Source organism: Polyodon spathula, chromosome 10, assembly GCF_017654505.1.
Source record: "Polyodon spathula isolate WHYD16114869_AA chromosome 10, ASM1765450v1, whole genome shotgun sequence".
Taxonomy (NCBI): Eukaryota; Metazoa; Chordata; class Actinopteri; order Acipenseriformes; family Polyodontidae; genus Polyodon; species Polyodon spathula.
Genome location: NC_054543.1, coordinates 34,860,632 through 34,875,359, shown reverse-complemented (window position 1 = coordinate 34,875,359; position 14,728 = coordinate 34,860,632). Strand labels below are relative to the sequence as shown.

General features: G+C 35.9%; 1 protein-coding gene across 3 annotated transcripts in view; it reads right to left on the bottom strand.

The window, feature by feature from the left end:
* Positions 1-14,728, bottom strand: part of LOC121322185 (protein ITPRID2-like) — a 37,634-nt gene that overhangs the window by 9,754 nt on the left and 13,152 nt on the right. For 2 of the 3 annotated variants that reach the window (XM_041261771.1, XM_041261772.1), the window contains exons 2-10: positions 8,960-9,177; positions 8,680-8,725; positions 8,058-8,107; positions 7,083-7,136; positions 5,258-5,300; positions 5,038-5,133; positions 4,548-4,756; positions 2,659-3,344; positions 830-887 (exon numbers count right to left, since the gene is read on the bottom strand). In XM_041261771.1, the coding sequence (XP_041117705.1) occupies positions 830-887; positions 2,659-3,344; positions 4,548-4,756; positions 5,038-5,133; positions 5,258-5,300; positions 7,083-7,136; positions 8,058-8,107; positions 8,680-8,725; positions 8,960-9,137 (1,420 nt within the window). In that variant the 5' untranslated portion in view covers positions 9,138-9,177. Of the gene's footprint in view, positions 1-829; positions 888-2,658; positions 3,345-4,547; positions 4,757-5,037; positions 5,134-5,257; positions 5,301-7,082; positions 7,137-7,508; positions 7,744-8,057; positions 8,108-8,679; positions 8,726-8,959; positions 9,178-14,728 lie in introns of those variants that run through there. The other variant, XM_041261774.1, reaches the window with a different exon arrangement.

Sequence of the window (14,728 nt, the reverse complement as noted above, 5' to 3'; positions counted from 1 at the left end):
ACGATTTTAGGAGCTAGGGCCACTGAACTTTGGCCAGCTGTGAATCATATCGTAAGGAATATTCCTTAGGTTTAACAATTCCAGTTTATGCAAATTACAGCAGCACCCACTTCATCGAAATGGCTTTGGAGACTTGGAAATGGTTTGCATAAAACAGTTTATGCTCTGGGACAGACTGGCGTGTGTGGTGACGTCAGACCCGGAAGAAATAACACTCCAGGCAGTACTGAGAGGACTGAATGCACTGTGGTGAGTTTGAATTATAAAGAAACAAATAAAAAAGGTTGAACACCACAACACACTGATACAAAGCAAAAAGGCACGATTACCAAAACAAACAAGTATTGTGCTGGTCTTATACCAGCACACGTAGCAACTGTTTACAATTCAGTTTTAGTTTCTCTTTCACTCCTCCTCACCACTTACGCTCTGACTCCGAATACACAAACCCCTTTTCTCACCCTATCTATATACCTGTGGTTGGTGCCTTAATCAATCATTTACTCAATTTACAGCTCCAGGCACATTGCAAAGTGTTTTTTCAGGGAGGATTTTAGCTGGCCCCCTGTCACCACTGTTCCACACATTCATATCCCCGTGCTCACGTACCAGTATACATTAACTATCCCGTGATACAAAATAAAATTAAAAAAAACACAACCAGGGCAGGGGCACTCCGTCACACGCCTACATAGATTATACTGGTGGAAAATGTTGAGGACCAGTTAGAACAGGGAAGTTTAGATAAAAGGGGTGCTACTGTAAAACAGGTTTTGTATCCCTTTACAACTAGGCAATATAAACACTTCACTTGGTATTTCCAACTTACCAGTTCTAGAATTAGTAGTGCGAGTTCCGGATGTAGTTTCTCCTTCATTGCTTTGAATCTGTTAAAATATTAAAATGATAATATTTAGTAACATTTTGAAATATGAGCGAGAGAAATGTTTTAAAACACAAGTTTCAAAATTTGTTTTAAAAATTTGAATCTATAGTCCATTATAGTATTCAAGAATGGCATTTCATATTTCAGTCTGTCAAAATCTACAAACTTATATAAAAATTAACACACAAATTTAACTACAGCCAAACCCTGTTAATGGTACTTCAAACTGAGCATAACAACAAGAAGAGAAGACTATTCATTTACCAAGAGTCTGGTAAAATAAGTGTTCAAAACAGTGTTGATACAACATTGTTTGTTTTTAAAAGGTTGGGTAGAATGGAGATGCATCAGTGTAAAACAGGTTTTCAAACTGTGGGGTGCGACATGGTTATTAGGGGGTGCCAATACCGGACTGCAAAATACTTTTTTTTATTTTCTGGCGATTGTAAAAGCTCTGTGGTAAATGGTACTCTGTGGGCCCGTCTCCAGGGTGATTGACTGATCAACTACCCAAGGGTCATGTTTAATCTGACCAACCCCAGTCCACAGAGCTTGTGTCGTTTTCGACCTATCGTAGCACAGCGAGTCTATCGCCCAGCCCTTATTTATTTGAAAGATGTGGGAGTTAATCACGGCAATAGTTCCTAGAAAGTGCAGCAGCGGCAGGTTTAAATATCAAATACATTTTGTTAACAAATAAAATACCCCCCCAAAAATTTGATTTTTATACATTTGCAGTTTATGAATTGGGGGGGGGGTCCTTAACTTTTAAAAACTGACAAACGAGGGTGCAACATTTTATTAAATAAATACTTTATAAAGTTAGAATAAAATTAAGCTGGCCAAATATTACAATTACTATTCATAATTGCATTAACATTAATAAAGACTATTCACTTATTAAAATGGTGCACCCTCGTTCTTTATTCTGCTTTTATTAAAATGCAAAAGTAAGGACTTAAGAATTTAAAAGCCCATTAGCTGCTTCACAGCAAAACTGTCAATTAAAAAATGGATTACTATTATTGCTGGAGTATTGATAATACAATATACCTTTTATTCCACAAACAAAATTTAAATGTGTTTCAATGATCGTAGATTAAGCACCAAGAGCGTTACTACTAGTAAAACCACACTGATATAAATAAAAGGTATACTGTAATAACAATAACAAAAAACAGTTCAATTTATAGGGTTTTGCTGCGAAACAATTAAATGTTCTTTAAATCCTACACGTCCTTATTTTCTGGAATGAAGAACGAGAATAAGGGACTATGTACTGATGTGAATATAACTACGAATAGTGATTATAATAAAGTGTATCCATCATATATATATATATATATATATATATATATATATATATATTATATAAACTGTGGTGAAAGCGGATGGAGGGCGCAGATTAATGCAAACAGATAAATAGGAGGGCATGCTTGAGCACAGTTGGAGAGCAAGTGAGTGACAGAGGCTGTCTCAACGCAGCAACAAGTTTGGGAACCACTGCCCTAAAAGGGCAGCGACATTCACAGGAGTCTGAGAATCCCCAACGACTGACATTTCAACATGATAATACCCGCAAGTTCATAGGGGGTGATGTTAAAACGGGTTCCAATGCTTGGAACAAATCTATTTTTAGATTCTACACGCATAGTAGAAGGTCATCCTGCAACTTATTTACTATCATTACTACATCTCTACCGAACAGAGCACAGGGAGCTGTTGCATTAACTGTAAAAAACACACACTGTACACTAATGATAAACTCCTACCTCTTCCATCTCAAAGGAATCCTTTTGAAGTGAAAACACATGTGCAAGCAAGGGATTCTGAAGATGTGACAAAGGCTCTTTTTCAGGTGTAGATGTCACGGTCTGTTTGTGCTCACAGTTGGTCTCAAGATTGCCTTCAGTGGATGCATTTAAGTCCTTGTTTAGAAGTGAAGAATCAGTAAAACCAGATTCATCATGCAGTCCTACTTTCCCATGACCCTCTATCCGAGACACATTGTTCAATTCTAGGCAGCCATTTTCTGAAGTGGAACACAGGCCAACAGGCACCTCTTCCTTTACTGTCTCTAGTGAAGGAGAATCTTTTTTTCTCAATGGTTTCTGTGCTTTTTGTTCATTCCTCTCTTCAGCCTTCCCTGTATTGGCCTCTGTTCCTAAAACAGCTTTGTTTTCTTTACCTGTACTTGCAGGAGCGGTTGAGGAATTAACTTCAGTACCCGGTTGCAGAGCTCCATGTAGATTAAGTCTCGATATGGTTTTCTTTAATTTGCTAGCAACATTCAATGCAGAGCTACTTCTTTTGAAAGGAGGTACATCTTTGTCCTCATTTTCAGAAGGCAGTGTAGCTCCATTCCCAATCTGTTGAAGGGGTAGTCCTGACACTTGAGAATAAAGTGAAGAGAAGGCATTGGCCACAGTCGTGAGTACTTCAATCTGACGAAAACGACCTAGATTAAAAAGAAGAAAAAAAAAAAGAGATGAAGATTAATGTGTGACACACACACACACACACATATATATGCCTTTACAGACCTGTGTAAAGGATACAGTACCCTCTGTTCTGTACTCCTATTACCACTAACAGCTTACTAGAATGAAAATGGCAGAGAATAAGAGCCTCTATTGCTTAACTATAAAAAAAAGGCATGTTACTCCTTTTTCCTCTTTGTCCTTACATGTTTCTAGGGGCTTTTCTGCAAACAGCATTTATCACCTTTTCAGAGTGGCCGGAGCAGCTAACGGTTGTCTCCATGGCAATGTATTTCTAATCAAACTGCCGAGCAACCCGTCAGCGAGAAACTCGAAATAGCTTTTATATATATATATATATATATATATATATATATATATATATATATATATATATATATGTGAAAGATTCTCAGAAACCAGACTGTTCTTTCAAAATAAACCTCAATTGGCAAGTAATTTGATGAGAGTAGATTGCTAAAACTGAAGCTTACACCAGAGTCACAGAGCTAAAGTTAAATTTATAAATAATAAACAGTATCCTTGTCAGAATTCTTTTCTCAGCAAATTGTTTGTCCCTGGTCCTTATAACCAATTGTGAATGGTATTGGGGACATAAATGTGTGGAGACACAAAAAGTGAACTTAAAACTGACACACCTCCAACCACTTCAACATTAAGTCTTGATAAAATAAAATGTCCGAGGCAATTCACCCGAGGAGGGTGGAGGGCAGTAGGTGTCTACAAGTTAATAAATTACCATGACTCCCAGCTACAACACAATCCAGAAGAATGTCAATATGTTTAACTCAATATTTAATAGCTTTGATGACAAAAAAACTTCACTCAATCACCCAGACTGCACAGCTTCAGAAGGCAAGAAATATGGTGAAAGTGCAGGCCGACCACAGATATTCCACCATTACTCATTAACAGAAGATCCCAATGTAGCGGTTTATAAAAACAAACACCTTATCAAAACCAAAAACTCACCTACAAAAAGTATACTTTCAAGAAGCCAGAAGCAAAACTAAACCAGTTTCAAGCAACACATGGTATTATACCATAACACCCATTTGTTTGAATCTGGTTTCTTAGCAAGATTTTGGCAGAGCATACAAAAATAAAATAATCCAATGTGGTTATAATTTTTTTTGACTTACAAAAAGCAGCAGACTTACTTGTCAAAGCATAACTTGGATTCTCCACCTCCATACGCTGTATTTGAGCATTCAAATACACCTTGATATCTATCCCGCTGGCACCAGAGGCGGAATTAAAAAATCTGGATGGAATCTTTGAAGCGATGTCTGGCTCTTCAGTGCCAAACCCAAGATTATACAGGACTTCCTCCGGATCTTCTTCGTAAAGATCCAACAATTCTGACACACTGCAGAATTCAGTTAAAAGCAGTTAAATAAGCTGTTCGTGGAGCAAGTTATGATAACATTGTATAAGACAGTGTGGCTATCTGTAAATATTTTGCTATGATCTTGGTTCAAAACATTTTGGCAAACTGAGAAAACCATTAATGGAGTACTCTATCTTTTGCTTTAAAAAAGACCAGCTTCTTAAAACCGCCTTATATACACACACTTGCACTGCTTTCCAGTGCCAACTGTATAATGTAAATGGATACAAGGTTGGAAACATGTGTTTGAATCCCCTTACCTCGATAACGTTGTGCTACTCTTCCCAGAGCCAGTGGAGTTCATGCTTCCCTTTTGATGAAACCAATTCCGTTTGTCTTTGGCCAACATTCCAAAACTACAATGAAAAAAGTCAAATGTTAAAAATACCACTACAAAAAGTTCAAATAAATAATGTAAATGAGTGCACACATTTGATGGGAATAAAAAAAAAAAAAATACAAATAATAAATCTTACTGACCATGTTGTCCCTGTCTCGTTACTGGTTGGACGAAGATGATTAGCTGTGGGAAAAAGAATGAATGTATTAATTACACAAGGCCAGTAAGCAGTAGATGTTACAACAGCTGAGCCCTGTAAAACACCCCATGTACATGCAAGTCTCTTCAGGCTCGTAGTTGTGAACATCACCCGTTGAAGGTGCCCTAATCCCTTGTCAATCGTGTTTGCTTCCCACCCTTGAGCTTCTTTCAGTACAGTATTGGTCTTGTTCACTTTGTATATTGCAGTCTGATGCCATGCACATTTTTGTAAAAAAGTCTAGCAATGACCATTGCGCCAGCAATCTAATTCAGTCGAATCCCTCCATTATGACCACCACAGTAAAGAGAGAAGGAGCCCAAATGGAGGAAATCTCCATCATTGAAAGGCATGGACAGATTTGTCTTCATGGGGGGCTGGTCACTTGTACTACTGGAGGGTATCTGTATCCATCTGTGTTAAATACAATGACATTTGAGTACACTACATGTTAGTAACAAATATGGCCTTTTCTGCAGAAGATTAAAAAAATAATCTTCAAAATCGACTTTCTTTCATCAGCAGTAAGACTACGAAGTCACAAGCTAACCTCCATTGTTTCCACCAAAACCTATTTTATTTCTACTGCACTTTAAGCTATCATATTTTGGATGTGTGGCAAGACATTTTGTTACAAGCGATTTTAGAGATCTCTGGGGGGAAAATAAATAAATAAATAAATAAATTTCAACAATTTGTGGATATTATTACACAACAAATATATTGTTTTACAGATTTGTAACTTGTCAGTAATTGCCAGTAAAGCAGGTTTTAGTTCAGTTACCAGCAAATCCTTGAGTGGTTGTCAATTTATCTATTATTCAAAATTTACAGAGCAAACATTATGTGAACCGATAACAATCACAGAACTATTAGGAATTGAATTTTACAAACAAGGACTTAAAATCTGCCAGACATACATTTTCTTATCTATTAAGAAACAGACACGTAGCACAGTACAAAGCAAAGTGTTTTGTACTGTACTGTTTCTCAAAAGAATACAAGTTGTCACTTTGAAAATTAGCAGAATAACTGTCCTAAGACCTGGCAATTAGTAGAACACTGATAAATGCAACTACTTTTATTTTTCCTGCAACTGGAAAATAAATCTTCACTGACAGGCCTGTCTAAATCCTATTATCTCAAAATCTGAGATGACAAATCAACCTACAGCACTCCTGAACTTGAAAATCCCAAGCTACTGCAGACTGAGCTAACTTGTTCCAGCATGTCGACAGATGTCTAAAGAATATTTCAATGGAAACACCACTTCAGTTCCTGTGAAGACTAACACAATGAAGGCTGGATACCTTCAACAGTTTAAACATGTTTATACTGTGTTTGTTTAAAATTGGCCAACATGGAAACAAAGTTCAAGGCAGGTACTGTTTTAAAAAGGACAAGGATTAGGATTGAGTTTTAAAAGCAAGAAAACATTTCAGTGAAGCCAGAATGTCATTCATTCATTTTATACATATATATATATATATATATATATATATATATATATATATATATATACATACATTATATATATATATATATATATATATATATATATATATATATATATATATATATATATATATATATATATATATTATATATATATATATAATTACACATATACACACACAAAATGATATTGCTACATAGCACGTTTACAAAGAAATCCTATATTTTGACCAGATCGAAAAATACATAAAACTAGTTCCTTAAAAAAAGCAAATGCATGTTCAATAGTTGTTCGTTTAAGGGTTACTCACCTTCTGCTCCCAACGACAAGTCATCTTCAAAGCTACCCCCATTTTTTATTGTTCCTGAAGAGACATTATAGTATTTAGGACTGGATAAAAAAAACAAACATTAGCTAAAATGTACAGTTAACACACAAACAGACTAAAATTTTTTAAAAAAAATAAATCATTTTACCTATTTGAATTGCTGAGATTAACCAAATATATACAAATCAATGAACCAGTTATGATTGAGTACAAACTTTTTTTTAAAAAACAAAGCCTGCTTAAAACCAAGATTACTGGAACATTAACTTAAAATACAGACTGTTCCTAGTATTGTACATGTATATATGTTTTTTAAAAAGTACACACACTCCTGACAATTGCTGAACAACTTTGTAAAAAAGAATTTAAGATCTAAAAAACACAAGCACTTTCTTGTGTACTTCTTACCTACGCAATCACTGTTCTGATAACAACCCATGTAGCTGTAGATTCTAACTATTGCAGTATGTTACTGTGGCTGGCTGTCATGAGGTCCTGGTTTTGTGTAGCAACCCAACACACAACAAAAATTATTGCGCACCAAATAAAAGGGCATTATTGACACAGGTTTCTGGTGTGCTGCCTTTGCAATTCACTTTCTTACTGTGCTCAGCAGCTACCTGGCAGTCAGGACTCCAAAGTTCAATACACTTTAAGGTGTGGTACTTTCTCAATCCTAACTGGCAAGCCATAATGCACACCTACATATTCATCTAGTGCCGAGCCTTTCAGCCTAGTATGAGGTCCAAGTTAAAACAAAGACTGTTAAAAACAAGTCAAAACACTTTCAAAATGAAAAAACAGAACAGAGCGTTCTCATCAAGAACAGAGCGTTAGCTCATAAAGACAGGAGCAGACATAACCACATATTGTAATTGGTTCTGGCACACATGCTGTACAGTAATGTCTACTGTATCTCCAGCATGACATCTTCAAATTGATAACTTTGCAACTTACCTTTTAGTGCTGGGTTATTTTGATCATCCAGAGAAGCCCCTAGTGGTGTCCTGAAAACCACAGAAATGACAGTTCAGAAATCCACTTCAATTTAAAAAAGTAAAGCATGTTAGACATCTATGTGCACATACATTTCACAACCTAAAAGTACAATCCAATTCTGCACTCACCGCAAAGTTACTAACCTTGTATTTAACCAGCTTATTCAAAAACAGTACAGAAGACTGTGTGCATTAGCTTGCCTGTCATATGAACTTACTGTACGTTATTATATTTAGCACGCTTAAAAACTCAACATTAATACTAGGATTTCCACTATGCATGGAATAGCTATTCCATCTCATGGATATGATAGAGATTCAAACAAGCACCTTACATGTTGGATGCTATTTCAGTTTGCCCAATATAAACAGAAAAGAGAAAAGCAGACCTCAAAGTTGGGCAGAGTTTAAAATATCAGCAACTTCTTTAAAAGTTTGTAGATTCATACCGTAGGTTACGATGGCAAGATAATTATAAAAAATATTCCAAACGGAAAAAAAAGACACTTAGTTTTAAAAAGACATGTTTTTTGTAGTGAAACTCATTTTCTTGAGAAGTCAGCAAACATAACTCATCATACCTGCAATCTTTAAGCCATATTGCAATATTCTCATTAGGTATTCCTCCTAAAAAAAAAAAAACAAAAAAAAAATACATCTATAATGAGCAAACCTGAACAGAGTTGGATTACATCCACATTATTCTTGTAAACCAATGCACCTCCTGTCAGACAGATACAGAGCACAAATATATAGACATATCTTTCTAGCTATCAAGAAAGGTATTTATACAGCCAAGTTTCATATACATCTAGTACTATCATGGTCCAAAGTTTAAGCTCCTCCGTATTAGTTATTTACCTGGATCTACAGAGACTGGAAGTTTTTCTTCTCTAGAGCCTGGAGAACACTGCTCCTCTGTAGCCACATCTACCGACTCAGAGGCCTGCCAGGAGTCTCTGCTTCTAGCCCAAGCCTTCCTCTTTTCTGTGGCAACTTTCCAAGGATGTGGATGACTGTCAGCCACAGAGTCCTCCATAGTGAAGGCTGCTGTCTCACTACTGCACAGCTATGTTAACCTGGAAATTAAAAAGAAGAGAACACTGGTACAAGCTTTACTTACTTATTTTAAATATGATACCAAAATACATAATTTATTTGTAAATTGTATGTATTTTGTATATTTGTTACCTAAATACACATTGAAAAAATCACCTACTGCACAAAACCACATATCCCACATTACAGTCAGTATGCCCACCTCCCTCATACCAAATAAAAAGAGATGATATTTACCCAATCCTCTTCCCAGCCAAGTCAAAAAAAAAAAAAAAAAAAAAAAAAAAAAAAAAAAAAGGAGCATTTATATGCATTTCTATATATAATGCAGGAGGCAAGATATCGTAACTCTAAGAATACATGGTTTAACAGGAAGTGTCTGTTTAGTTAAAAGATTACAAGCTGGTGCATAGTCATTTCCTGTTTTGGACCTACAAATTTCAAAGGAATTGCAATACACAGGAAAATAATTAAAATCCCAAGAAAACTGGATAGATTAAATATTCTTAGACACACTTTCAGTTTAACACAGTTAAACTTTAAATATTTCTACAATTTTTATTCAAAACATGTACACTACATCCATCAGGTGTTAAATGGCATTTCATAACATTATTTATTTGTTGCCTATCGTCTTAGTAAAATTGTAACAAAAACATTTACCAAATACCACCTACAGTATGAACATTGGAAAGTAGCAGGAGAAAGTCTGTGTAAAACAGTTTACAGTATCGATATACTTTTACAAGTAACAGGCTCATTTACATGAAAAATAAACCTCAAAAACATTTATTCACACTGTATGAATGTACCTTCCAGAGGCATTTAATAAAGTACATTGTTTAAAAAATAAAACACACACCAGGCAGATACCAATTTATAGTCAGCATTCGGATATCCGTTGCCCAGATACAAGTCTTTTCTCCCATTTTATCTTGTATTAAGAATAAAATCAATCCCCATTTTATTAATTTAAAAAATCAAATCAATCAGTTTTTATTATGCAGTTACACAAGTGATTCCTCCCGTTTCACATGAGGGAAATGCAGCCAAAACAAAGCGAACGAGCCAAGCTACAGTAATGTAACAGTTAATCATTTAGATACTGCAATGTATTTTATTTAATCTGATCTTTAGTTGCTTTTGTGCATTGTCATTTGCAAGTGAACTGTGACATCAGGGCCTTATCGAACACTATATTCTGCAATTTGAATACTGACTTTGGATACTTTTTTTTTTTTTTTAAATCTTGTGCTAAATTATTATTTGTGTATTTAGCAGATGCCTTTATCCAAGGCGAACTATGCATCAGCTGCAAAGTCACTAACCACAACGTCTCACCCGAAAGACATAGCACAAGGAGACTAAGTAACTTGCTCAGAGTCACACAATGAGTCAGCAAGTGAACCAGGAGTTGAACCGGGGAACCTCCTGGTTACAAGCCCTTTTCTTTAACCACTGGACCACACTGTCTCCTTACCTTTACCTTTTGTAATACACAGTTCTGTGCATGGGTAACATTTTGATTCATTTTACCGTTGGGTCGTTAACAGGGAATTTTACACTGCTAGAAGACGGATCAGATTTAAAAGTATGCACTACATTTCAATACAGTACATCTAAATTGAAGCTTACTTAATTTTAAAACAAAGTCCTTTCAGCCATGTATTTTTGATATTGTATCTTTTTTGTATTGCCTGAAAACCAGACAAGGGTTGGAACAGGCCAAAATGAAATAATCAGACGTGTGTCAAACTGAAGTCAACATTTTATAGGGTCCGATATGCGATTATCCAACATTTAGGCAACACACCAAAAGACAAGTCTTAAAACAGTCAAAAAAAAAAAAAAAAAAAAAAAAAAAAAAAAAGAATGGTGAGTAAGTAGATTCAAGAAAATGCACAGTCATTTTCTTCAATCAGTTGTTAGGTTTATTGAAATATGCAGGGAGTCTGGTCCCAGGTACAGGACAAACAGAATACTCATTCTTACAATTTTTGCATGACATTAAATACCCTTCTGTACAGATGGTCCACCTCCTCTTTCTCTGACACTTTATCAATAGCAAAGGTACAACACATTATTCTGTTACCATATATTTAATTTATTGTGTGTGTGTGTCTGTGTGTAGTCTAGTGTGTCGACCTCTGAACTCGGTGCATTCTTCAGACCCCTGGTGCCCAAAAGGTCCATACATCTGGTTTTTGTCATCTTCACCCTTTAATTCCAGTGGCATTATCTCTTTGGATCTCTCCGAGAACCTTTGGGTCCAACGCCAGTCCCTGGGAGCCTTTTAGCCCCTTTATGCTTTGCATTCCAAAAGTCTTAGAGCCTGGCCCCTTCTGGTCCACAGCATTGTTATCTTGTTAGCTTGCAGTCAATGCTGGGCAAGAATCAATTGTTAGCAGTACATGCAATTTGGACCAAACAGTCTGCTATCTGCAAAATCAGTCTCTATTCAGAAGAGAACACCAGTATAGCTCTGCCAGTCCACATGCATAGCAAACTGTTAATCAATTCTCGATCCATGTTTTCCAACAGGAGGGTTAAAATTACACAATCTAATTGAGCAAAGAAAAAATACTGTCATTCATTCTTCCCTCTTTCAGGGGAGAGAGCAGCTTAATTATCCACCAGTATGGATGACCATCCCTGGGTACAGGGATATTGCGAAGGCATGTGTCTGCACCAAAAATAGAATAAAACAAAACAAAAAAAAAGTGTGGAGAGAGAAAGAGAAAGTATTTTACCTAGTGTATTAACTTGGAGGGGGATGGAAGCCACAGATAATGGGAGTTAAAGATTTAAGATCATGACAATTCTTGCTCAATAGTGGATAAGTTCAAAATGCCACCGCCCTTCTGCAATATCCCCTGCGCATGAAACCAACTTTATTTAAAAAAAAAAAAAACCAACAAACACCACATAGATGACTCACATAGTTGAAATGCAACACACTACAAAACACTCAACCACACAACAGGGATCGAATTTCAAACACTGCCGTTTTGTATCATTCCTGAAAATCTGCTTTTGAGCACAAAGTCCTGCAGGCCATCAGGTTTGCAGCCTTACAAAAAGGTCTGCACACGTGTGTGCAGCTCTTTGGGACATTGTACAATACCACCCTCCAATTTGAGATGAGAATCGGATAAAGTTTCTAGTGGTTTTATAATCAATATGGGTTAAACTAATTATTTAAATTCTGATTACAGGCAGGTCAACAAGAAAATGTATCCGCTACATTACGACATACATTTGAAAAAGTACTGGGACCTCAATAATGTCAATTAGACGTTTAGTTAGTTACATATTTATTATACTTATACACAACATTTGTTACTGTATATTGGATATTAATCCATAAAATTGCTAAACTAAAATTCAGACAGATTGTTTAAAGTCTAGTTATAACTAACGATAGTTATTTTGAGCAGCTCATTCTTGTAGTCCTTAACTTTGTCCCAGTAACAAATAAAATCTTCCATAAAGTAATATAAACCAAAGTAAGTATTATTAAAGCCTAATAATAATAATAATAGTAGCATTTATCTACCATTTTATATTGTAAACCGAATAAACTACATTTGTAACTTTAGACGGATATATAGGGGCTGATGTAAGGATACATGCAAAGGGATTTGCGGCTGCAAAACACCGATATTGCAGCCAAAAATCAGCGTTTTGCACGCGCAAACTGCAATAAGCAGACAAAGTGGGACTTTAGTGGCCACTAAAAATATGGCATATTTAAAGAATGGTTTTCACCTGGCATTCTGCACATCCACCATCAAATCAGCACTTTATAATACTGAATGCATTCAAAATGAAGAATAGGGTGGGGATCTGGAATACTAAGAGAATTGAGATGTAAGGATTTGGCCTTGCACTTGCTTACCCACCAAAAACTTTGCACCTCTTCCTATAACGGGCAAACCCTTGTAGAAGCGAGTAATTAGCTGTATAAAACCACACATCTGCAGAGACCTGTCATTGGTACACTTTCTGATGCAGCGACACTTGGCTGTTATTGGAGGACAGGTAGGAAAACCGTCAGAGGACAAAAGCAAGATGGAGAAGACCGCATATTCACACCCAGGGTCACTTTGTTTAGGTCTTCAATAAAGACGCGACTTAAGCAAGTCTGCCAAAGTGATCAGTGAAGCTAGGACAGCTCAAGCATGGGAATTATAACTGTCTAAAAATAGTAACTACTACTAATAATAGTAAGTAATAATATCATCTATTTTTATATAGCACCTTTCACAGTGGACCACCATCACAAAGTGCTTTACAGAGGTAGGCTGTGAACTGTGCATTATATGCAGTCACTTACAAAAGGACATAGATTTAAAATCTCATCTGCAGGCTGGAGCACAAGGAGATGAAGTGGCTAGCTCAGGGTCACACAGCGAGTAAGTCAGTGGTGCGATTTGAATGGTGACCTTCGGGTTAAAGCCCTGGACCACATTGCCTCCTAATGTCCCAAATATCACACAACTCAAATCAAAGCTAACAATTATAGAAGGGCTTATGACTCATATGCAACATTCGTAACGCATGTAAATTCTTAGACAGAAAACACTTTCCAGCTTTTTAGTGCCATGTGAAAAACTAAGTGTGTTTTATGATGTCACACATCCTACTGTAAAGCACTACATGTGACTTTTTTAATCTTTCCACTATTTGTTTAATAAATGCAGGACCTAAATGTTACACACGTTATTTATTTTGGACAGACATTGCTATTGAAAAGTTGGACTAGTAAAACAAAAAAATTAACAGGGATACACAACTCAGCACTGCAAAACTTGAGTCTAAAGACAGACTTTCATGAATGTCTTAAATAATTATTACATTGTCTATTAAATGATGCAACATTTCTGACAGACACGATTACCTACGAAACACACATTTTCAGCACATCATTTTTTACATAAAAATAAAACAAAATGTTGACAAACACTACACAAAAATACACAGTTATCCACTTTATTGCATATAAATCATTATTCACCAAGAGAAACACGATTTTGTGCAATGCTAAACTGAAAATCACTCCACTGGTACATCCCATTTACCACCATAAAAATGCTGGACATATTTAAATGTAAATGCATAAGTGTATTTTTAGATTATATTTTCTGTAATACCAAGTTTAGTAAATTTGCAAAAAGTTTAACATATATGTATTAATTTATTTATACAGGGAAATCGTATATTTAAATATATTTTCTGTTGTATCACTAGTACAGAATAACCCATACACAATTGCCTGCTTTTATTTTTATTTTTTTTCCTGGCAGGGTACCCATTCCAGTACTGACAGATATGAAGAAGTACAGTGCCATTACAGAGTCCCATGCTTTCCAATTCCATTTTTGTCCATGCTAATATATGTAAACAAAAGCCCCCAGGCACTTCCTACTTTAAAAGGATGCAATACTGAGCAGAAATGGCATGGACTCAAAAGTAAATGGTCTAGGGTTGCTTCAATATTAATGGGACAAGTACTGTGGCTGGTGGCAATTAAAAACATATTTTATAGACAGCAAAACACAGGTCAGGGTT